Below are 25,118 nucleotides of genomic sequence, written 5' to 3'. Positions count from 1 at the left end.
AGCCAACGACTTGACCAGACCATCAACAGCAGCCGATGTGGAGCCAGCAATAACAATATCATCAACATAGACCAGCATATAGATCTGAACTCCTTCCAGCGAGAAGATGAACAAGGACATATCAGCTTTGGAAGACTCAAAACCAAGCTGCATGCAAAAGAGCATGTCCCATGCAGACATTGGGAGTTTTGACATCATAAGTAACGGTCTCGCTATTAATTGGAGACGTTTAATAAATGACTCTGCAAGACCATTCTTTGTATGAACATGTGCAACTGGATGTTCAACACTTATTCCAATCGACACGCAATATTCATTGAAATTATTTGATGTAAAGCTTTGATCGGATTATCTGGTAACTGAGCTCTTAACTTGATTATTTGAGCTAACAGCCGCGCAAATGTTAGATTGCGGGTTGATAGTAAGGAGACGTGAGACCATATAGTTGATGCATCAATTAAAACCATAAAATATCTAAATGGTCCACTTGGTGAATGAATTGGTCCACATATATCTCCATGTATGCGCTCCAGAAAAGCGAGGGACTCATGTTCAATTTTAGCTGGTGATGGGCGCACAATCAATTTCCCTTGAGAGCATGCGATGCATGTGAAGTCATTCGATTGGAGAACCTTTTCATTCTTTAGTTTATGCCCACATGAACTATTAATAAATTTTCACATCATTACTGATCCGGGATGGCCTATAAACCAGAAGATAAAATTGCTATGGTTGGTGAACTTCGGTTCCACCACCATATATGACTCATTCCTTTTGAGACTTGTATAGTATAAATCAAAAGATAATTATGGTAATTTCTCCAACACATATTTTTCCCCGATGACATCTTTGTAATGTTGAGGTATTCCACATTACCCTCACACAATGTCTCTATATGATAGCCATTTCGGCGTATATCTTTAAAGCTCAACAAATTTCTTTGAGACTTTGGGGAATAAAGTGCTTCGTTTACCTTTGTCCCACAAGGTAACATTATTGTGGCTCTTCCCGAGCCCTCTATCAATTTAGCACTTTCAGATATGTATTAACAACTGCGTCATGTACCACAAGGTATGAATAATATACTTTACTCTTTAGTATGGTATGCGATGTTGCACCGTCTATAAGGCTTATGTCTTCTTCTTTTGGAAGATCTTGAGCCAAAGAGTTTTACATATATACTTCAAAAGAAACATGTACCAATAACTATTAGTTTATTAAAATAAATTTATTAAATACTAAGCAGTTACATGCAGGAATATTAAACACATATATGAATTTATTATGTAGCAAAGGAAGTTACAACATATACTTAACTCTTATTATAATTAAAACATATTTATTCTTATATGGACTAGGAAGTTACAATATAAATTATTCTTGAATGAAGAAATCAGAAACATCCAATACTTTGGTGTACGGCAGTTTCGTGTCCAATGGAATTTCCTCCACAACGATGGCATGGATGTTTAGTTTTATCCATTTCACCATTTTCTTTATCTCCCTTTTCTTGTCTTTCTTGAGGTCTAGTTGTGTTCTTGAAGAGAGCACTACAATTTCCTCTACCACGACCTCGTCCATATTATTGTTATGATTGAGGATTGACGAGGTACCTATGTATATGTGATGTACTTATTAATGTACTTGTGATGTACCTGTATGTATCTGTGATGTGCCTTGTTGTACTTGTCATGTACCGTCATGTACTGTGGTTTTTTTTTCTGGATAAATATAATTTACCATACGATGTAGTCGTCTCATAAGTTCATACACACGAGGTACCTGAAAAGTGCTAAAGCACATGTGATGTACCATACGATGTACTCGTCTCATAAGTTCATGTACACGAGATATTTAAAAACTAGTAAGGTACAGTTTATTTATCATAATGTACTAAATATGTACTTAAAAACATATCAAGCACCACAATGTACTTGAAATTGGGACAGAGATGAGAGAGGACCAGAAAAAATACATGCCTAACACAAGTACTATTTTCCCTAGTAATCTCTCCGCAGTACAAGACAAAAGAAATTAATTTGGTGGGCATGAGATGAAACATGTGACTATGAAGGTGGGGGTAGATAGTTCCGGTGTCACTATCTCCGCGTTAGAGAGTGAGAGATGAAGTTATAATTCTTATTCACTTTCCAATACGATGGAGTTACAAGCATTGATGATAGAAGAGATACACCATTGAAATAGAAGGTTATAATTTTAATGATATATGGGTTATGGACATTCACGTTAATATTTCATAAGATTTTTCCGATAAACTATTTTTTTCTTGTGGTGATACAACGTCCATATTTTTGTTACCTTTCCTAATTAGTACTAGCACTTGTCGGATTTTCCTACGAGGCACAAACCGAGCTTGTGGTTCTTTGCAATTATGGCTCGCCACGTCACAACCTGACACGCACGCCTGCGCACGCGGCACGTCGCAACGCTCTCTGCTGCCATGGTTCATCTTTTATGGCTTCGCCGGGATCAACTTTCCTATGAATAGCCGGCCGTCCGGACGGTCAACCTGTTTTCTTTTTTTTAGTATTTAAACGTGATGCTGCCACTTGTTCTTGTTTTTTTTTCGAAAAGAAAGGTTGAAACCCCAGCCTCTGCATCAGAGTGGCGCATGCAGCCTTCTTTTATTAATTTATTTAACAAGTCTTACGAGATAAACATCGACCAACCAACACAAAACAACCAAGCTATACCTACCGGCCTGATGAAGGGAGTGACAATATCGAGGCCGCATGTCCTGTCCTGACCGCACACCACCACCCAACACAAATCCGGAGACCACGAAGGCACTACCGGTCAAGCAAATCCTCGACGTGTGCCGATGCGCACGTTCCAGAATCAGATCAGCAGCCGCCGTCTTCCACCAACCCATCTTCAGAACAGTGATCGAAGTACAAAACTTGGTAGACTTGGCATCGATGAGGCAAGCCAGACCCACCGACAAGCACGCGCCCAAAAGACGTCCTCTGACAGAGATCCCAACGTTCGCAAATCTAGGCTTCCAACGACGGAGAAGAGGGAGGGTCGCCACTCGCCGTTCTCCGCCCACAATCCAAAGCCTGGCATCCCACGGTTCCAAGACGACGGCTCCAAGAAGCCTGCGACGCAGAAGTGCCACCGCCGCCCGGTCAAAAGACCTAGGTTTTCACCTGGAAACTGGGAGGACCACAACAATGCCTCCATGAAGGACAACGACGCCCACGCGTAATCATTGTCGAAGCCGACAACAGCCGTCGAGAGGACCCCGCACCGTCGCCGGTACAGGGCGCCGTCACACAAGGGGGAGATCTGGTCGTCACACAAAAGACCTAGGTTTGCACCCATTCCAAGAAGCCCGCAGCAAGGACGCAAGCTAAGGACAGCCGGTATCCCAGGCTGGCGGCCGAAGACGCACACTGCCCACACAGCCAAGGAGAAGTCGTCACCGTAACCAGAGGAGGAGATCGGCAACGAACCGCAGCCTGCCAGACCGAAAGGAGACACAGATCGGGCCTACCAGCACGCAACTGCCGCCGTTGCCGCCATGGACGCCGCCACACCCGCCGAGAGGACCCCGCACCGTCGCCGGTACAGGGCGCCGTCACACAAGGGGGAGATCTGGTCGCCACTCGGGGGGAGATCTGGCTTCCATAGTAGGAGAAGCCCCGCCTCCGCCGTCCGCAGCACGGGCTTAGCCCGGCAGCATCCTCCGGCGGCGGCGATGGGAGGGGAGGCGTGGGAGGGACCGGTGGCGGTGGATCTGGGCGGCCCGCCCGTGTCTCCCTAGGAGCGATGTGGGGGGGAGGGAAGGGAGTTTTTATTTCCTCTGCAACCGATTATTAAAAGTATATAAAATTGACCCGTAAACCATCTTATGCACTAAAGAATATATAAATTGCAATGCAATTTGTCACCTGTTCATCAACTGTTAATAATGTGACAACACATGTAGGATAGGAGACCCATTCAGCACACAGGCATACACTATCTTGAATACAAGTAGCTAGCTAAGCCCTCCTGCCCCAACTAGGATGAGCCAACTTTTACACTCCCCTCGTTTCATCTTCTCCACTTTGGCGCCAGAGACCCATTTCCGCTCTATGTCCTCCTCCTGCACCTTCTTGAAGCGTGTAGTTTCGAAGATTGTAACAACCATAACTGCCAGGGCATGCTTCACAACGCTGGTGGAACCCAACGACTGCTGCTTGTAGGTTCCAAGCTCATGCACAGCCTAAAGCGTTGTGGCCTGACCGAGCGGTAGATTTGCGACGTTGGTGTACTTGACCATGAGGCCACCGTATCCGTCGTCGAAAGGTAAGACTGTCGCACCGGGAATGAGTTGACCAACGTTATTGAAAACGTGCCAGGTACCTTTGGTGTTGCCAAAAGCTTCTATGTATAGGTTGTCGTTGCGAATCGCCAACATCATCTGATTTGCACCATTACCATGCAGCTCTAGCATGAGCTAGTGGTCTGGCTTGACACTGCCCGTCTGCCTGGATAGCACACGAAGGCTGACAATATGATGGCTTGTAGCTCGGGATGGTGGTCGCCTTGGTGACATTGAACATCTTGCGCTCATATGGATAGTGGCAAACATGCGCATACATCAACAGTGGCGGAGGCGGAGGGGGTGCCAGTAGGGGCCCTGCCCCCCCCCCCCCTTATGATTACATATTCTATTTAGGTCCTTAATTTTTTGTGCTCTAAATAATGTATTTTTATGGTTTGCCCCCCTAACAATTATATTCTCTATTTCGGCCCTCCTTATGATATTTTCCTGCCTCCGCCCCCTATGCATCATATCTACACCAATATATTAAATTGGAGTTGGTGGTGATGGTACGGACTGTTTGATGGATTTTTGTCACGACATTTAAAAAAGAAGAAGCTTAAATTCAAGTTAGTTATAGGCTTGAGAAATGGATGATAATGAGTGCAAATTAACACCAGAAGAGGCTACTGACATACATCAAAATATAAAATGAGCATATATCAGACAATGCATCTGATCGTGCAAGCAAGAATGAAAAATGTTCAGAGAGATCTATCCTTTAGCCATGCATGGAGACACCAGTTATAGCTAGATGTCCATGCATGTTTTCATCCATCAGAGTTTCAAATTTAAGCAACTTGGTCCATCATCTACATCATGTACCTGTGTGCATGCCGCTGGCCCTTCCAAACGCGCACGCACGCAGGCCGCCGGGGTCCATTGGCTGATTTAACTCAACCGTTTGAAAGTTAGTTGGATAAGTACGTAAGCCTAACAACTTGGAGAGCCCTTGACCGAGAATCATGAAAAGAGTTGTTACTCAAACGGCAGCGGAGAGTCCTTCGAGAGAAGCATGGACATCGAGTATAAAAAAGGCTGATCGGCAGGAAAACGGGCAGCACGGTCAGGCATAGCCTGCGCATCGCATCTGCAACAAGGAAGCCATCATCGTCCGTGGCAAGCTGCCAACAATCAAGATCGCATCAGGCAGCTGCTTTGTTTTGGGTTGACCTGCGATAGGTACAGTGGTATCAATTTTTATTTTTGCAGGGATGCAGAAGGAGGAGGACCAATTGAAGTTTACTGCTAGAGGAAGCCGGGCAGGAAGAAGATTGCTGAGATCAGAAGGAAGGTGCAGTAGGTTGTGGGACGCCAGGATCAGCAGTCTGTCGATGCAGATTGCGGCATTGATCGATCTTTGTCATTGAGTAGTCTTCGTCAGGCTGTGTTGAAGCTTCAGTCGGCGGCGGCGGCCGCTGGGAAAAAACAGGAGGTACAGCTCCATGTCAAAGTAGCAGAGGCGGCAGGCGGTGACCGCACAAAATTGCAGCAACGAAGGGGGCAGCATAGTATCAATCAGAGAAGAGAGTAGAAGGAAGGCTGGCAATCGCAGAGCATCAGCTGAAGCTGGCCGACAGGAAGAAGATCGCCAGGATTGGCCTGAATGTCCATCAGGTTGGCCGCCAGGTTCAGAATGCCGGAACGAGTCGGATCTCGCATCTCGAAAGAGGTATTTTGTGGCATCCATGGCTCTACCCGGCGCCGTGTCGTCGCCATGGATGGACCACCGTCGCCGAATGTTCTACACAGTTATGATGTCCGCGACTCTTCCCTGCGCCGTGTCGTCATCGCGGATGAGCATTTGATATGAGAAATATGTTTATATTTGTGGCATCCATGGCTCTACCCGGCGCCGTGTCGTCGCCATGGATGGACCACCGTCGTCATATGTTGCTGCACTCGTGACATCCGCGGCTCTACCCAGCGCATTGTCGTCGTCGCGGATGATCATTGGATACAAGAAAGGGGTTCATATATGTGGCATCCGTGGCTCTACCCGACGCCGTGTGGTCGCCATGGATGGACCATCGTCGCCATGCGCATCAGGCAGTCCATCTTCTCTCGTGAGGGTGCTGTCGACTCGGTATTTGGAAGTTTGATGAGTTCGACCAAGATGCAAGAAGCAAGGAGAATCAGGCAGTACATCTTCTCTTGTGAGGGTGCTATCGAGTCAGAATTTGGAAGTGATGAATCTACAAAGCTACAAACATCAAGCCTCTTCATGCGCATATACCTGAAGCTATGTGGCCATCTACTGTGGAATTAACTCGCCATCATGGTCATTTACTATGGAATTAAGTTGCCGTCATTAAGAACTTACAAAGCCATGCCCAGTTTGAGTGGTGATTATGAATATAATGTTCAGAGGATTAAAGATCAATGTGTAACACCTGTTGTATGCAAACAATCATATAGTGGATTTGGCCTTCGTGCCACCGTGGTTTTTTTACCCGATTTGGGTTTTCCACGTTAAATCTGTGTCTCCTGTGTGTGCTTGACGACTCATATTATTTGCTGCATAATCTTGCGATGATCCGAGCCCAAGATTTTATAAAGATGACCATTGACACTTTGGTGTAGCTTAATCGGAGGTGTTCTGCGAGTATATATACCGCAGATGTAATTAACTGAAATTCTTTCGAGATTTCAGGAATCAAGAATCCTTGCAATCGTCAAAGTCAGATAATTATCAAGGCGCATTTCAGAAAATACATGTGAAAAGGGAATGTGTAAATTCTCAAGAATCGATAAAATACAAGTTTTTCTATTCCCATGTGTTAATATCAGTTTAATTGTATACAAAGGTATACTGGCACGCCCGCACCTTAAAACGCCATAGCGGATAAATTTAAATATTTATCTTGAAAAAAACACGGACGTCGTCGCCGTACGCCACTTCATCAAAATTACGGATATGCCACCGATATCGACCCTACAAGCCTCCCGTCGGTGCACATGGCACCCTTCCCTGACTTGCCTCTCCCGCCCACCGCCTCATCTCCCTAGCTCTCTCTTCCTCCACCCCGCCACCTCCTCATCGTCTCCGCTGTTGTCTCATCTCCCACGTCGGCCACCAGACTGAGCTCTCGCCGCATCGCTCCTCGCCGACCTGTTCTGACGCCACCTCTGCCCGCCGACTGACGTCTCTCCTCCGGCTCACCGCACTCATGTCGCTCGCTACTCGTTGTCGTCCCTTCTTTGTTTTCCTCAACGAGCTCGTTCAGTCCCGTTCTTTCCTCTAGATCGGAAAAAACAGTCCCCCACCTACGCACACGCGATGCGCCTCCTCCACCCCTCCTGGATCAGATCGCATCCATCTCCAAACCACCCCCCACCCCCCTCCACGATCCCAAAATGCATCCATCATCAAACCAGCCTCCTCTCCTCGATCCCAAAACGGTAAGGGGCTAGAGGGATCTTGCCGGGCATTAATGGCAGCGGTTTTAGATGGGAGATCAAGAGGATGGCAAACGAAGAACTTATGGACATGATCGGTTCGTCAATCAGTGGGGATTAGTTTCCCAGTTTTAATTCAGAGATAACCAACCAATTTGGTAGGATTCAAACCCGTGGCGCCATGGCTGCACCTGCGTCTGTGTGCCTGTTCGTGGTCGTATGCCAGGAGGAAGATGAAGAGGAGCCTCGTGCTGGGTTGCGTAGCGCTCGGCCAGGAGATGGGCCAGAGGGAAAGAGTCAGAGAGGTGGAGTGGGCAGTTATCAGAGCATAGCCACATGGCAATAAACATATGGTAATCATTCTAGGTGCGTGTGTTCTTGAAACGTCAAACATCTCGCGTTGTTCCGTAGCAAAACCCGGGTCTTTTTGCTAGTATGGAGCTAGTAATAATTAACAAAAAGAAGGCTAGCAGCTGCTGTTACATGTGATAGATCGTATACGTTATTTATATATAATGCATTCAGATCCAGACTCCAACTCAATTCCCTGTCCGAGACAAAAACGTTTTTTTTCCTGTTAACACGACAACTCAATTCCGAGTACAACTCAATTTGATCTTACCAGGAAATCAAACACCACAGATGCAAATTAATATTGGAGGGAATGGCAATGTATGTTTCTGCAACCGATTATTAAAAAGTATATAAAATTGACCTGTAAACCATCTTATGCACTAAAGATATATAAATTGCAATACAATTTGTGATCTGTTCATCAACTAATAATAATGTTACAACACAGGTAGGACAGGAGACCCATTCAGCACACACACAGACAGTCTTGAATACAAGTAGCTAGCTTAGCCCTCCTGCCCCAACTAGCATGAGCCAACTTTTACTCTCCCCTCGTTTCATCTTCTCCAAACATTTTATTAGCCCAAGTCTTTGGCACCGTGTACTAAAAAAGTATCTAGAGCGGAAAGAACACAGATCAAGATTTCCGGGGGAGCAATTAATAGCTGCCCCTCTTTGCTCCAATCACACCCTGCGTTAATCAAAGGGCACCTCAGGAGATCAATACACCCACTTTGCGCGCAAAGTCGTCATCGTCCTCCAAATCGTCGTCGTCTTCGTACTCCTGGTAGTCATTGTCATCCTCGGCGTTGGCCTCGTAGTCGTATTCTTCTTCTGCTGTCTCTAGGTCTTGCTCTGGCTCCAGCTCTTCTTTACCTGCATCTCCTGCAACATTGTTATCAGCAGGAGACAGGCTGTCGTCGTACATCACGTCGTCTTCGGGGTGGAAGGCTTCTTCTTCCTTGCCCTCGGTGTTTGTCACAACTAGATCATCCTCAATGGCTCTGTACTTATTCAGAGATTCCTCCTCCTCACCTGCAGCTTGTTCTTCCTGTATGCTACCTGAATCGGCAGAAGCTGCCTCTCGTTTTCTCTTCAGGATGTCACTTAATGGCTTTGGACTGTCAAAGGGAACAGGGTACGGTGAGTCCCTGTTGGCAACTATCTCGGATGTCATACGAACTGGCTCTGCAATGCGAGGATCAGCGCTCTTCAAAGTGTGTTCCCTTGAGCTAGAAGCAACCTTCTTTGCTCTCAACTCTGCAAGGCTCTTTGGACCAGAAAAGTTCAACGACCCAGCATCTTCATCACTATTTGCTTTCACCACTGAGCTTCTTACATGACCAGGGACATCCTCATTTGATCTAGCCTTCAGCCTATCATGAAGCTTCCCTCGAAGGTCTGTTTGCTTCGGTGGCGACAGCCCTCGACGGTCTCTTTGCTTCGGTGGCGACAGCCCTCGGCTGTCTCTTTGCTTCGGTGGCGACAATCCTCGAAGGTCTCTTTGCCTCGGTGGAGACAATCTGGCTCTAGGCCCTCTCTCTTTCTCTGGGTGTGGCCCAAGTCTGTCCAATGATGACTCCCCTGGAAGTTTTATTCTACCATGTAATCGAGAGCGCGAGAAGCCGTTATGGGTAGCCTGCTCTTCCTCTCGACGACGATGATGGTTGTGGCGTTCCTCCTCATGATAGCTATCCTGCTTATCGGGAACCTGTGTCGTTTTTGGATTATTGAGCCTTCTTTGCTTCAGTAGCCTGTGCCGCAAATCTGAACTGTCTGCAGTCGCAGGCAAAGGCTCTCTCTGGGAAAGCCTCCCCTCGGACAGCAACCTATTCGCTGAGCTTCTGTGTGGCCTTTCTAATTCATAGCCACCATGTGTTTGCCTATGCATGCCGGTGTTTTTCTCCAGACTAGTATGAGGGTAACTGCTGTGATCTTCCTTGAATGACCGCTCAGCATCCTCATCAACACTGCCAACGAGAACACTGGAACCTGCAGAAGGTTCCCTGACAAATTCACCTGTCTCCATAACATTCTCAGCGGAGTCATCTTCAACTGAAGGCTGAGTTTGGTAACTCTTTGTTGCACCAGAAAGCAAGTAAGAATTATTGTGATTCTGATAAATTCCTGACGAGTGATAAGCTCTGCTTGTCAGATTTTGCTTCTGAGCTGGCTTGCCATTGTGAGCACTGACATTAAGTTCGTCATGTGCGGTGCGAGTAGTATTCTGTTGGGCCGAATTGTGTGGTTTAATCCACGAATTCGAGTTCTTCAACTGAGGCTGAGGCTGCAAAGCAGGAGCAAAAACCTTTGCTGACTGCTGCAAAGCAGGATTTCCAGCAACCTGTGGTACATGTGAGAAGGCACACATGTTTCCTTTTGCACACATGCCTTTCTGAAAGTAATAACATGGAACACCAGGCTTGGCTGTGCTGCTGGCAGGAATAGATCCAGGGGCTTGAGCCGGCACAGGAACCTGCGATCCAGCTTGTTGAGATGCCCGTGGATTTGCTGGTGCTCCGAGCAGGTCGTCCAATGGCTGAAAAGGAATCAGACTTTTTCATTGTCAATCCTAGCTAATCATGTATTTGAAGCAAAATTAATATTTATGAACTAAATATTTGAGTAAATGCGTATGATTCAAAGTACAGGAACTGTTGCCACAAGGATGAGTCACAAACTTCCATAGCTCGGTGTTATTCTATTTCAACTGAAGCAATAAAGTACTAAACTGACTAGAACTGCAGCAATTTTTTGCTTCAAGATCAGAAGAGGAGGTAGTACCGGGTGCCTAAATGAACATTTAGGATTCGTGCAGTTGCCATTAAACCAATACCAACAGTCTCTAGGGTTCATCCTGGCAGCATCACTGTGACGGTACTCGCATTCGCTTCCCTGGATGAAGGAAAAGAACATGTCAGTGTCAATCAGAAGTACTCCCTCCGTTCCATAATATAAGGCACGCACGCATTTCAAGATTTTGCTTTGACCACCAATTAGACCAACAAAATGTGAATTATGTATTATAAAAATTCACATAATTCACATTTTGTTAGTCTAATTGATGGTCAAAGTTGGACCTCGAAATGCGTGGGCGCCTTATATTATGGAACAGAGGGAGTATATTGGTTAATCCTCTAAACCAAGTCACAAACTTCCTTGAAGTCATTTTTTGCTACAAACATAAGTTTACTCCAACTGGCAACAAAAATCGAGATGCTTAATTTGTTCATAGACATTAGTTATTTCTATTAAATAGGCAAGTCATGTGAATATGCGTCTGATAGATGAGAGACTACATTCCTAACGCATTACTGCATTATTTATAAAACGAACTGATGATAAAAGATGCTACACCTCTGCAGTGGTACTACTTTGCGCATTTGCAGTAACACCGAGATAAATAAAGCAAGATGCAAACATAAAACATCTTGTAGAAACTAGCTATTAAACACCACCTTAGCCAACGTCACATAGTTGTTTGGTGGTGCTGGTATACAGAAATCCCCATAACGTCATAATTGTTTGGTGGTGCTGGTATACAGACTCCTTGCAATTAACTTGGAATATATGTTGAGACCAATCAACGAGTAACAAGACTGTCCTACTGCTGCGAACTCCACGGAAGCTCAGAAAACGTGCGAAGGATGAGCATAGGAGACACCAACCTCTTTCCAAACAGAGAATGATATATCCAGAGTCCAGACAAGAGAAAATTAATTGCCCCAGCAGCACCTCCTAGCTAGAGCTAAGTTAACTAAACAGTAAATCAGGACGACAGGCAATTTAGCTCTTGAAACAAGCTAGCATGCATCAATTTTGAAATAGCACATGTTAACCTAGCTAGCTCTGGTTACCGGAGAAAGAGAAGGTGAGCTAACTAATCCCAGCAGCAGCAGCAGCAAATAAAGGCCAGCTTAAATCAGCAGGTAGGAGCAATCCAAGGCTTAAATCAGACAGATCTCGACTAATCAGCAACAGCAATTGAAACACCATCTGTACGTAAGCTAGTTTTCCAACACAACACTACTAAAGCAAAGCTAAGGAAACGCCGGCTTGTTCTCCAAAAGACAGCATTTTGTATGTATGCACCCAAGACAGCTCGAAACGGGGGACATCAAAATCAAATCCTAGACACGGAGGAGCAGGAAAATCATGCCTAATTGAAACGGAGGACAAGCAAGAGCTCCAGATCGACGCCGAGCGGCAGGGGAAGCCCGAATCGGGAGCGAATCTCGGCACCCAGGCTCGCGAGGGCGACCAATTGCACATCCAAAGCTACAAGCTAAGCAAAAATGAAGCAAGGAATGGATTCGAATCTGTATGCATACCTTCTTGCAGGTCAACGGGGAGGCGAGGTAGTAGATGCAGTCGGTGCTCCGGCGGCGGCGGCGCGTTTCGTCGTCGTCGGCCGCCGACGGCTGCTGCGGCTGCGGGGCGGCGGAGTCCATGGCCCCGAGAGAGCGAGCGAGCTGGAGCTAGGAGGAGAGAAAAATGGGTGGAGCCTAGCCGAGAGAGGGCAAAGCAAAGCAGTCACTCTCAAGCCTTTCTACTCTAGCTCCAAGTTGAGCTCAGCTCATGTGATCAGATCGGATGCGTCCGTGGAGGAATGGACGGACGGATGGATTCCCCATGCTGGCAGTGAGTGACTGACACGCACCTTTCTTTGTTTCTCGATCGGGAATGAATGTACCGCATGCAGCTTTTGGACATGCGGCTCTCACCATTAACTGACCATGATGTCATCAGAATGTGTGTCCGATAACAGGAAAAAAGGGATCTAACCAATCGGACAAGCTAGCTATCGTCGGCTCCATACAAAGGTCAGGACTCAGGACTCGACTTACAGACGGCCGGAGAAATATTAAGTTCCTACATACTCCAAATGACACTTAGGAATTAAGCACTGCTAAAATAACTGACGCGTCTGTTAATTATTTTGGGATGGAGGGAGTACTTCTCATGCATCTACTTTGTTTTGACGAGGCCACGTGATGGACACTCTCTTGAACTCATCTATTTTCTTTCTAGTATATCACATGCTAATAATATCAGCAAAGGGATCGATCCACATTCTACACCACACAGATGTAATAATGTATACGTAGGTTCATTGCTGATTATATATAGGAAAGCAATCATACAGACGAGAGCAAGACCATTCCCTAGCCTATTTATATATAACTTAATTGTGCCAACATCACAATGCCCATCCTGGCTCAAGGCGTCACCACAGAAGCCATGCGAGGAGCAATGTGCATGCATTACTAGCTTGTTAATTTTATACCAGTGAAGGTAAAAAAAAAACATTTCTCCCTTTTTACTAAAGAAAAGGTAAACTTGTCCAGCTCTTGGAGATATCACTAATAGAAGAAGAACAATACATGATATCAATATGTTGAACCTTAATAATAATATAGACATGCTGCTCCAGCCCAAAAAGAAAAGGAAAAAAAAAGAGTACTACCCATACTGTACACTGACTGAGTCGACTAAATTCTACAGCTACAAGCATATCAACTCTGCAACCTTATGCAGTCGCAGGATAAACAAAACGTTCCAAAATTCAAAATTGTGTTGCCCGGTTCGGAGCTCTTCATCATCAAGACAGGCAGCAAGTGTTCTGTTCCTTCTTTTGCAGCACAACCCTTCTCAGCTTCACACACGGTCCGGCCAGCCATCCTCATCTGTGCAAATGTGCACGTCAGCTCAGGTACTTTGCTCTTGTAGCTGTACAAGCCGTGTCAAGTTGGCACATAACAACATACTATTGCACCGTGTCTGTCTGCGACAGTGTCTACCCAACGTTTGCCACAAATGGCACCAGGCGCTTGTGGTCCCTCTTACGGCCAAGGGCGCAGGTATCAAGGACGCGCCCGAGCAGCAAGCGAGTATTCTGTAGCGCCACATCCCGTGCGACCAGTCCGCTGTCGGCAGCGCTTCCACCGCCTTGGGCCATCAGAGACCCAAATCCTGACCCGGCAGCGTACTGAAGCGGCCCGCTCCTTGCCTTGAATGAAGACTGAGGAAGAAGCATTCTCTCGAGAACCTTCTCCCCCATCCCATGACCGTTCTCACCAAATCCCAGATCATCGGCTTGCCCGCCACTTACACCACTGCAGCTCCGCAGAAGTGCCTCCAATACATTCAATGCCTCTGCACATAGTGTGCCCTCCACGAGTTGAGACACGACATTGTATACTTGAGGTATCTGGGATGGATCCACGGGGGTTTGTTGCAGTAGTGATTTAAGCATCAGAAGCACCACTCGCTGGTAATCCAGAGGGCCCCTCTCCAGGAGCCTAAGTAGGTGCCCAAAGGCCAGAGATGAGTGCTTTGGGAACCACTCAGCACAAATTGGCGGTGAAGCACGTGCAAAGAGTTCTTCCAGTGAGATGATTTCCCCATAAGAATACGCTCTGAAGACTTCGGCTAAAACATCTAAAGATTTCACGCGGCACCATCCTGAAATATTGGATGCCACGTAGTAAGCTTTCTGGTTCTGTTCTTGTAGAGGTGAAGCTGACCCAAAGGTAGATGCTTCCCTGGTGAGCTGCAACCCAAGCCATGGAAGAAGACCTGTGATATGCATCAATAGCCTTGTCTCAGGATTCCCAAATATAGAATCACATGTGGGTATTGTGATCCTAGATAACACCTCGATTGCAGATCCATGGCTAGCAGTAGACATAAGCCCTTTCAGTACAAGCGGCTGCACACCTTCGAAAGCAGGAACTTTTCCAGTCTCAGTTACAGATAGCAGTCTCTCTGAAGTAGTTCTCGACTCTAGCCTGTGGAGGTCGCTTGTATACTCATTGACATCAAGTTCATCACGTGGCATGCTGGAAAGTAACACATTTTCTGTTGTCCGGTCACGGAAGGTCAGGCGATCAATTACCCTACAGAACAATTCAAGCACCTGGCAATAGATGTGTACAAAGTCGGTATGCATCAGTGCTACACAGCCCCAGAAGAGCTGCGGGTAAAGTATCACCTTCTCAGGCTCCATGTTCTCAACCATGACTTGTAATGTCAGCAAATTCTCCATTGCAAAACCCAGAACAGCTGGGACAGGGTTACCCAAGCATCTGTGGACACACCTCAGAAGCAATACACAGCTATCACTCTTAACACTGGGACGTAACGCACGATATATCTGGTGTGATCGACAGGCTAAGTGACGAGATGTGCACTCCATGGCCCACTTAAGTGCTTCTGCACCCCAAGTCTCACGTAGATCACCCTGGAAAAAAATAGCACTAACCATGCTTTGTACAAGTGCTGACAAGAGTGAAGCGCTAGGAAGCTCATTCCGGACAAGGGTAGGATCCTCATTCTCCCACATCAGGCTGCCTCTTTTAGACTGAATGTATTTTATCAAACTCACAACATGCTGCTTATTCTCCCTTTCACTGTTTTCAACCTCATACAGTTCAAGATGCCGCCCAGCAAGTGAGTAGAGGAGATTCACGAGCAAATCCTGGCAATGCTCAAGCACAATGTCTTCTGAGCTATCCATGGAAACACAGGTAACATGGAATAACAGGGGTAAATTTTCACGGAAGTCTTCATCGTTTTCATATGCAATTTCAGCAAGGAGAATCAGAGCTATGTCGGCACGTGAAAGCAAGTGCTGGTGCCCCTGTAAAGCAGATTGGAGCTCATTAGCATTAATCCCATGAAGTCCACTTCCCCCTTGATGCAAAATATCATCATTTGAATTTGGGGTATCAAAATAGTAGTCACCACTATCTCTGGAAACATGACGGCTCCTCAGATGACCAGCCGAGCTTCGAACACCCATCAACGGCCCTGACATGTTCATTAATGCTGGAAGGAGCTGCCCTGACCGGCCTGTAGTTGGGTTTGGAATGCTGGTCACTTCGGGAGCCAATGGGCTCAATGGGCCAGACACACTTCGTCCAGTAACCGTCGATGTCCGCCAGCTCAGGTTTCCACTGACGTTCCTGATTGCAGCATCAAGGGAACCACGGACAAGCAGGGGAGACATGTGAGGCTGGCTATCAACTATCGATGCTACCTGAGAGGTCGTAGGTCCTTGAGAGAACTCCAATACAACATTTGCAGAAGTATCAACCTTCCCAGGCCTGACTAGTTCTTCATTGTCTTCAAGCATTCTCTGAGATAACTCGCAGACCAGATGATCAATGGTCTGCTGTGGGCAAATTCGAGCTAGATATAGACTGACACGCTTGGCAACTGAGAAGTATGTAGCAAATGCACCAGTGATCTCTGCTGATGGATTGGCATCACAGTCCTCTATTCCTCTGGTAATCAAGAAGTTAAGAACAGGGATAATATTACGAGTATTGCTTGCAACGGTACTCCATAGTTTCTCAATCTCGTCAGGAAACTGATCACCGTGTTTCCATGTCACATAATAAAGACTTTTCAGCAATCTCTCACTCCATCCAGATTCCTTTAATCTCACAAAGTTGAGATTTTCTATCCAAGGAGCCATGCAGGTGAGGACCTGATGCTGTGCTATGATGTCCACTGCGTCAAGCTGACGCTGCATTATTTCCTCACACAGATGCTCACTGAGTTCAGGATGGTCCTTGGCAAGCTTTGAGGACAGCTTGTACTGGAATTGTTGATAGGAATCCGGAAGGTTGCCAACAACAGAAGCTCGATAATGTCCAACACCATCAGCATCATCTTCAGCCCATTCACGGAGAGAAAGTGTCTCCAACATCTGGAGGGCACTGTCACGGATCAGTTTTGTTTGATCGACCACCTTGTAGAGGATCAAGCTCAAAAGTCTCTGGATCTCACATTTTGGAATCTCTTGACGCATGTAAACTTCAGCCAGAACACTGAAATACCCATCTGCTATTGAAGCATCTGGAGAGTAGCACTGCAAATGATTGGCACCATCAAAATTTAACAGTGATGGAAAGCGTATATAGAACTGAAAAAACTGTAAGCATAACACCATCCAAATCTTGAGACAAATGAGAAGAGCTTAATAGCTTATTAAGTGTTTAGTTCAAAAAAAATGTAACAATGCCACAAAGGTTCCTTGATGTCTTCCGAAGTTAAACAGAATTAATTAACAATATATTAAGTCACCAAATAACTATTACGCCACTTCAAGAAGAAAATTTGAACATGAATGATTTTTTGCAGCACGTGCAACTGATGCATAAAACAGGGTGTACACGGTGCAGTTAGTTGGCAGATATCAGAATGCAAACATAAAAAAAATAGAAGCACAACCTACCTGATCTATGCAAGCAGGAAACAAATCCAAATTTGTCTGCAAAATATTCTTCAACGCGGTTTTTGCTAAGAGAACTCTGAAGTGACTAGCCTTTTGTTTGTCCTTCCCACCAAAGCGTCCTCCATCAGTATGCTTCGAGTATGACGGTGTTCGAGGATCAACTGGTGAATGCCCAAAAGGTGCTCTCAGAGTTGGTTCCACGAACAAACTATTGATCCATGATATTACCCGGCCTGACATCTTTCTAGCATTATCATCAAAACATGGCCCATAAAGCAAAGAAGCAATAGCATTAATGGAAGCCCAATTGATAGCTTCCATCTGCTCAGCCATTTCCCTGTCAAAGGCAAGCTTGTCAAGTGATTCCCTTGACCTATTATGTTGAGTGGCTTTATATCGCTCAAGTTCACGGCGATAATCACTACTGCCTTCCTGTCCCCACGTGCTGCCAGAATCATCACTCCAGTTAAGGAGAACATCGAAAAGCCTCTTACGTATTCTGTGGTCAAACCTCTCAGACTTTGCATCAACAAACTCTGGAGCTAGATATCTTAGAACAGATGCTAACGCATATCGGAGAGGCTGCAATTCCTGAAAGCTATCAGATGATGACATGTTGATTTGGCGATATGTTTCTTCAATAAATCTTATAAAATGTAAACGGAGAACAGGCTTCCGAATAAGCATCCCAGGCCAAATCTTTTCAGCTATCATCCGATATATGTTTGCAACATGGGTGCGCAGATCCTCACGGCGGGACCTAGGATTCTGCAGAACCAAACACGTACGGTAGTCGTTAGTTCATTACAAAGAGAGTACGCACCATTGTGCCTATAATCCTCATTCTCTTATTGATTATTTCTAAATAAAACTTTCAAGTGATGTGCCCGTTCTTGCATAAAGAAAATGCAATGTAAACTACAATGTCAACTAACAGGTTTATTTACGATATTGATATTAAAGATGGAATATGGTCAAAAAGTAACGGGCTTCCAGTTTTAACTAAAAGGGTTGTACATTGAGGAAGCTATATTAGTACGAAAGCTTGATACGAAGAAAAGAAAGCACGCCCCACACTGAAATTCCATTTTTGCTGTCACTGGACAATCATGATTACAGCACATAACCTTGAGCAGAGAAAACCCACTGAAACATGGATCATTGCTTATTTGCTTATATAGCGATGTAGCTAAAACAATATAAATATGAATGTCAACAGAATCAAATAATGTATGTCAGGCAAACAACAAAGATCAAGTTTTCAGCAACATGAAAAAGTCTATTGAATACTTGACCTTTTAAATGAAGAAGTCTAAAGAAAAGATGCACAGTGACCTAAACAAATCAAACAATTTAGTCGATATCCTGACATTGGAAGAAAGTTAAGTCACCGCACCTTCCATTTTGGTTTTCCTTCTGTTTCTGAAGAAACGTCCTCAAGAAAAGAAGCAAGTTCACCAAACATGATTTCACATACTTCTAGATGCGAGTGCCCAAGGGCAGCCGTAGCAGCAAGCTGCAGAAACAGAAACAGACCGAAAGGAAACTTCAATTCCTGTGAACTGAACTATTGATGCCATAATCAACTAATCATGTACTATGCTGAAAGGAGATTCGGGTTACACATAAAAATGACATCACTAGTATGTTGCACATTATGCCACAACAATGCACAACAGAACTTATGTGGATTTTGCACTTTATATATTTAAACACTAGGGAATATGCAATTGCAGAAATGCAACGTGGGTGTGAACACAAGGGAAAATAATCATTGCACAAACTTACTGCATATCCTTCTGAACCATGGCGCAATGATGGGAAAATTGAATGGAAGATGTCTTTTGCTGCTTTGAGGGCAAATTCTTTGTTGTCAGGAGGGCAAGAGCATGCAAACGTTGCATATATCAACCACTGGTCAAGCTTAGTTTCATTATCTTGTGATTGTTGAGCCTTTCCACCTAGATCAGCCGGAGTGATCTGTTCAAGTCTCCTGACAACTTCTAATCTGCTGAGTCATACAATAAAGTCAATAAGATGCCCAGCCAAATTGTCAAAAAAAAATTATTGTTAATTTTTTTCCAGGAATAGACCAGAGTTCTTGCCTTGCATCCTGCACAGATGTTGGGCAAAGTTCGGCTGCATATTTCACAATTTCACTAAGGTAGCGGGCCCATCTGCTTTTATCAACGCTCTCCAAGATGGATTGAAGTGTCACATCCAAAGGAATGGGATCCATCTCGCGTCTCAGGTCATAAGGTCGCCCTGGATCCCAATAACAGCTCTGAACAATGTCTTCCTGCAAATTTATAGCGAGTTACTTGCATGATTAAGCATGAAAAGGTTCACAAATTTTACGGTCCAGTTGGGAATGCAGGAAACTAGGAATTCCAGTTTCTGCAAGAATATTAGAGGAAAGAAACATTTAGTCACTAGGTATTTTATTTTCAACAAAATATGTTCCATTTCAAACAAATCTTTTGAAGGCTCAAACACACATAAATCAGCGATATAAGGAACTCACCCCATTTTCCTCTATGATATCAATAATGAATATTGGTTCTGGTTCAAGTTTCAGTTTATTGTCGCCCCATTCGTTTGCTGAGTAATCTCTTAGATCATTTTTAAGAGCCCGAACACATCTCAATAACTCCAGAGCTGTAAGCCGTATTTGAACATCAGCAGAACTGAGAAAGACAAGGCCAACTGCATCCATTTCTGAGGCACGAAATTCAGATATATCTTTGGGCCTATGAAAAGGAGATCTCTGTAGCTCGCCTCCTAGACTAGAACGCTTAGGATTTTGCATATCTTTCACCAGAAGTTCCTCAGATAGGCAACCTCTCCACAACCGCATAAGCTCTACCAAGCGTCCCAGTGAATTGAGAATCAAAATAGGGAACTCGTCTGGAAGTTTCAGGATAAAATTAGCCATTCCTTTCAACACAGCAAACCGACGATTAGGGAGGTATCGTACGATCCTGTTCAACACTAGCACGGCTTCTTCACGGACAACAGGGTCAATACTTGTGACATGTTGAGGTATAATCTCAGTCATTTTATCATTACGGCCCACCTCTTCTATCAAGTACGGTATACATTTAAGCACAGACCTGAAGAGTGATCCCTGAGATTTATCCTTCGTTACATTATCTGAAAACATGATATTAGAAATCACAGAGAAATATAAAATAGGGGAATGGACAAAAACATTTGGTGCTCCTTTTCACAATTTCAGTATCAATAAAGTCCAAAAGATGGTCCAAAATCAATATATAGAAACAATAGCACTTGACAAGTCGTTCAAACATTTGCTATGTATATGATGGTAAGTAGCAACATACCTATTGTAGACTTTGATGATGTGAGAAGGGCTAAGCTATAAGCCTTGCTACAGGACCTTAATATTGACTCGATTGCTGACTTGACTTTTGGAATATAGTGGCCAAGACCATACACTGAAATAACAAAGTAAATATGTAGCGCTTAATGTATTGTCTTGAAAGAAGAAGGAAAAATGTAACTGCTCCTGAAGCCATGTTACCTTGGAAAACATCCAGGCCAATTTGTCGATTTGACGGAGAAACAACAATCTCAAGCAAAGCCCTAAGACCAACAACCTTTGCTTCGCTTAAACTATCTGGTTTCAACAGTTCAAGTATCATATGATTCATTGCAAAGTCCAGGTTGCTCTCTGCTAAGGACACACAGAACTCAACGAGTTTATCGTGCTGGACATCTTGAGTCAGCAGTCCTTTCTTCAAAACAGTCAGTAATTGAGAGGTAACACTATCTAAATAGTCCCACACATGATTTCTGGGCTGATAATCCGCATAAACATTTACATAAAATTTTACTAGCCGGTGAAGACAATCTAATGCCATTGATCGATGATTCTTGTCCTGCATAATAAACAATCAATGAGAATTATGCTTCATGCATCACAAAGAATATCGGTTTCATAGATCGGTATCTATTCATAACATGTATCATGAAAGAAAAACACTTGAAAATATTAATTGGTGACATTTAAGACATGGTGATCTTGTCCTCGTGATTAAATCAAATGTGGATACATAAATCACCTTAAGATACTTATACAGGATCTCCAAATGTTGAGAAAAATTGGTATTGAACGTATGCGAATCACCAAGACAAAGTAGAAGGGTGACCAACGGAAATCCAACCTGCAAAGAAGATTTGGCATTACATAATAAAAATACAAATATGTGGAGCAGCAGCGAGTCAGGAACTGATATCGTCCCTAAAATAATGAGAATGGGAGGATTTTTTTTTCTTTTAACTCACCCACAACCACTAAACACATTCACCAACGAAAATTAGAACCCACGGTTTGTTAACACACACAAATTAACAAAATCCCAGTCCTATGATATTAAATGCTCAGGCCAGCTAACAAATAAGCATCTAAATAAATTCGAATAAGCCGACTGATTTGATTGATAAGGAGTGCAAGTTAAATAAATATTTCAGAAAGAGTTTAGGGCAATTTATGGAATTTAATATTTCATCAGGAAACAATAGAAAAAGTAACTTGTGAAAAGACAATTCTATACAACAGTGTTCATAAAAAAATTTGCCAGGCAGAAAAAAACTTATGCAGCTTTCAAAGTGATCACAGCAAGAAGATTAAGAAACCAAATCAAGTGCAAATGATTAAGTTAAAATAAAATGACATGTCGTCAACTTACAGCAGTATGCTTGCTCTGCTTATCCATCCAATACATGAGTTGGACTCTTATTCGAGAAACAGCATCATACCAAAGTGACAATGCAGGTTCCACACCCAGTGGAGGCCAATGATTTTTGCCTCCCTCGGCAAGTGGGGCCAGTATACTTGAGAGCATGTTGCACAAAGCATGTTGCAGTTCACTCTTTCTTTTGTTTGGAGGTCGATTTAGAGGATTTGCTTTTGCAATGAAGGATACTGAAGCATTCAGCCCACCCTCTGTCTTCACCTGGAAAAATAAAATAAGGGGGAAACCATATGATGTACATACGGCCCTACATACCAGAAACAGCATCGAGGCATTCCGTGCAGTCTTGTTGTGCAGAAAACAGATTCACAGATGATGAAATGAACAGATTAGAGATCTTCTCATTGTTCTTGTGTAAGTGAATTTATTTATTTATTGGAAAAACATATTTGGAAACCAAAGGAGCTTCCAGGAATTCAGTGTATATAAGTAGAAACTTAGATGATTCAGATGAAACAGAACCCCTGGTAATATCACTTGCTTTACATTTTGGTTAGAGGAGGGTAGCCTAGGGATTGAAGCACAATGGCATATTAGCAAACATAACTCTTTGGAAGTTTCTACATTTTTTTGATAAATGCATGGTTACGGCAAAAGGTTTCTATATATGATTGCATGCCGGAACAAATCAGATGGGCAACATCATGCACTTTGGATATTTATCAACTGGCACAGATATTTAAATAATGAAGTAGCCTCTGTATAATCATACCCCCAATTTGAGGTAGCGCATCCCGTTGATAATATTGAGTGTCTCACTTCTAGCAAGAGGGGAGTCAATACGACGAGTATTAAGCTCCATGAAAAACCTTTCCGTCACAGAACTAAACCTGTGTGAATCATCAGTCTTCAGTAACTTGGACAGAGATCACAGAAAAATGTAACAGCTTTTGTTTCACCTCTAAGAGCAGATCTTATCCAGTTAATGGGATAATAAGAAGCGTACCTGATACGTGATAAAGCTCCTAAAAGTTGAGCAACAAGATCTAAGAGGAGACCTCGCAAATCAACCAATGAAGGATAATCTATTTGGCTGACAACTCTGGAGAAAGCAAATAAGATAGGAAGGGACTCAGCTTCCACAGATACATAAATTTGATTTTTCAGCAATCAATAAACAATTTTTACACAATAATTTCAAGGAATTCTAACATGTTGAAAATAAGACAAGCATATAGTTGTTGTGCTTGCGTACATATTATTTCAGAAATGTCATGCAAAAGTTTCTCTGGACAAAATAAGAAGGCAGCAAAGTCTCACCTGTCTGCATTAATTAGCCAATCAAATACGAAATTTTCCAGACCAATCCAAAGTTTCTCTGGAGAGAAAAAAATGCAAGTGAGACAACTATTTTAAATGCAGTTAACTATTCAAATAACTCACAGAACAACAGCAAAAAAGATAACCTGTTATTCCCTCTTGTGGGCAAAACTCAGCAAACCGGATGCAAGCTGAGCAGAATATGCACTCAACAGCAAGCTGATTAAGGGCAAGAGAAAATGATGAAAATTTTAGACAAGGCAATTGAAAAATGCTGAGGAAGTAAAAGTTTGAGAATTCAGGATGAGAATACTTTGTAGTGACTGGCTATTTGTAACTACAGGTTAATCTACAGAATGCATATCTGTTGGTTGTTTATTCGGCATGAAACCTAAAGTGGAAAACAAAGTGTCTCTTTACAAGGAAAAGACATGATCGGTCGACAACAAACCTTCTTTTGGTACGTTGAGGCATCATGGGCCCCTTTTGGCGATTCACTGTGGAACAGTGGTGAACAGCAACTTCAGTAAAAGAAAATACAAGGCTGCTGAGTTTCTAGAGTTGGGGTAAGAAACATTACTGAAGACTCAACTCAATGTAAAATAATGGAAATCCAAGGCTACCAGGTTGTTGTTTTTTCAAGAGTTAAGGTCAATGAGCATACCCTTCTCTCCACCGAAGAAGAGCCTCCAAAAGAGGCAAAGGAGTGTGCCTTGCAACCATCGCGAGTGAATCCAGTACTTGCTCATAGCTTGGATCAGATGGCCGTAGGTATTGCCCATCCTGCTAGTTTACAAAGTTATAAATGTAGGATTCCGCAGAGTTCGAAGCATAGCATTTTCTCTGGTAACACGTTGGCTAGCCAGTATATAGGGAAAAAATGGCATCATGCCGATCTGGATTGTAAAAGCAGGGCTAATTATTAGTAGCAAAGGGCATAAACAGGTCTTGGATTCTATCCGAAAGAATAAAAAGTCCAAACCCTATATCCATACTGCAATGCCACGTGAGTTGTTGCAAGAAGACGTGAATTCAGTAACAACCCGCGTATGCAAGACCGATTGAAATCCCAGCAGCATTTCCAAATTGGTGGGTGCGTGGCAGTGAGCAAATGAAATGTAGCACCATGGGCAGGCGGGCAGGCGATATCTTGGAGCATTGGTCAGACCTCTAACCTAATTGAATTGACGTGTGCTTGAGCAAAGTAGAAGGTGCCTCTTAAATTGAACCCCACCAGCGTGCCCTAAGCGATGCTCCCCCGAATCTACATGGACGCGATGCGGACAGGCAGCCCTAGGTGGTGCGATTTTCGTTGACCTCTCGCGGGAACGGGAATCAGCCGGAATTCGGAACGTGGGGGAGAGGAGTTGGGGGGGAGAGGAGCAGGCAGAATCACCTGGGCCTGCGCGGTCTCGATGCGGCGGCGGGCGAGCGGGAGGAAGCGGGCGAGGAGGGAGTCGACGATCTGCTTGGCGGCGCCGCCGGCGCCGGGGTCGTGCGGCGGCGCGGCGGCGCTGGGCGTGGTGGGGGGCAGCGGCGGCGGGTAGGAGACCCCCGCTGCCGCGAGGGCGGCGGCGGAGGCGAGGTGGTGGGAGGAGCGCGGGGTCGCCAGCTCGAGATCGCCACGCCGCAGCCGATGGGTTCCCCCTCCTTCCCCTTCCCCTCTCTCTCTCGCTGTGGTGTGCTAATCTGTCAAGAGTATTTCTTTCTGCCTGACAGCCTGCTTAGTTAGCCTAAAATGGCAACCCCA

At 44.5% G+C, this 25,118-nt stretch overlaps 2 protein-coding genes across 2 annotated transcripts; both read right to left on the bottom strand.

The window, feature by feature from the left end:
* Positions 1-8,425: 8,425 nt before the first annotated feature.
* On the bottom strand, positions 8,426-12,612 carry LOC100846012 (zinc finger CCCH domain-containing protein 19). Its single transcript, XM_010237887.3, has 3 exons — positions 12,418-12,612; positions 10,871-10,981; positions 8,426-10,625 (listed from the first exon to the last, which is right to left on the bottom strand). Exons 1-3 carry the CDS (start codon positions 12,535-12,537, stop codon positions 8,799-8,801), a joined length of 2,058 nt encoding a protein of 685 aa, XP_010236189.1. The 5' UTR covers positions 12,538-12,612; the 3' UTR covers positions 8,426-8,798.
* Positions 12,613-13,382: 770 nt separating this feature from the next.
* LOC100845707 lies at positions 13,383-25,052 on the bottom strand. Its single transcript, XM_014900602.2, has 17 exons — positions 24,765-25,052; positions 24,033-24,151; positions 23,820-23,889; positions 23,515-23,587; positions 23,369-23,426; positions 23,055-23,150; positions 22,821-22,938; positions 22,043-22,309; positions 21,416-21,517; positions 20,875-21,232; positions 20,675-20,788; positions 19,855-20,483; positions 19,436-19,629; positions 19,119-19,338; positions 18,727-18,846; positions 17,331-18,098; positions 13,383-16,964 (listed from the first exon to the last, which is right to left on the bottom strand). Exons 2-17 carry the CDS (start codon positions 24,089-24,091, stop codon positions 13,884-13,886), a joined length of 6,327 nt encoding a protein of 2,108 aa, XP_014756088.1. The 5' UTR covers positions 24,092-24,151; positions 24,765-25,052; the 3' UTR covers positions 13,383-13,883.
* Between the last annotated feature and the right edge of the window lie 66 nt (positions 25,053-25,118).

This window comes from Brachypodium distachyon, chromosome 3 (assembly GCF_000005505.3).
Source record: "Brachypodium distachyon strain Bd21 chromosome 3, Brachypodium_distachyon_v3.0, whole genome shotgun sequence".
NCBI classification, from domain to species: domain Eukaryota; kingdom Viridiplantae; phylum Streptophyta; class Magnoliopsida; order Poales; family Poaceae; genus Brachypodium; species Brachypodium distachyon.
This window is presented reverse-complemented; position numbering and strand designations above follow the sequence as displayed.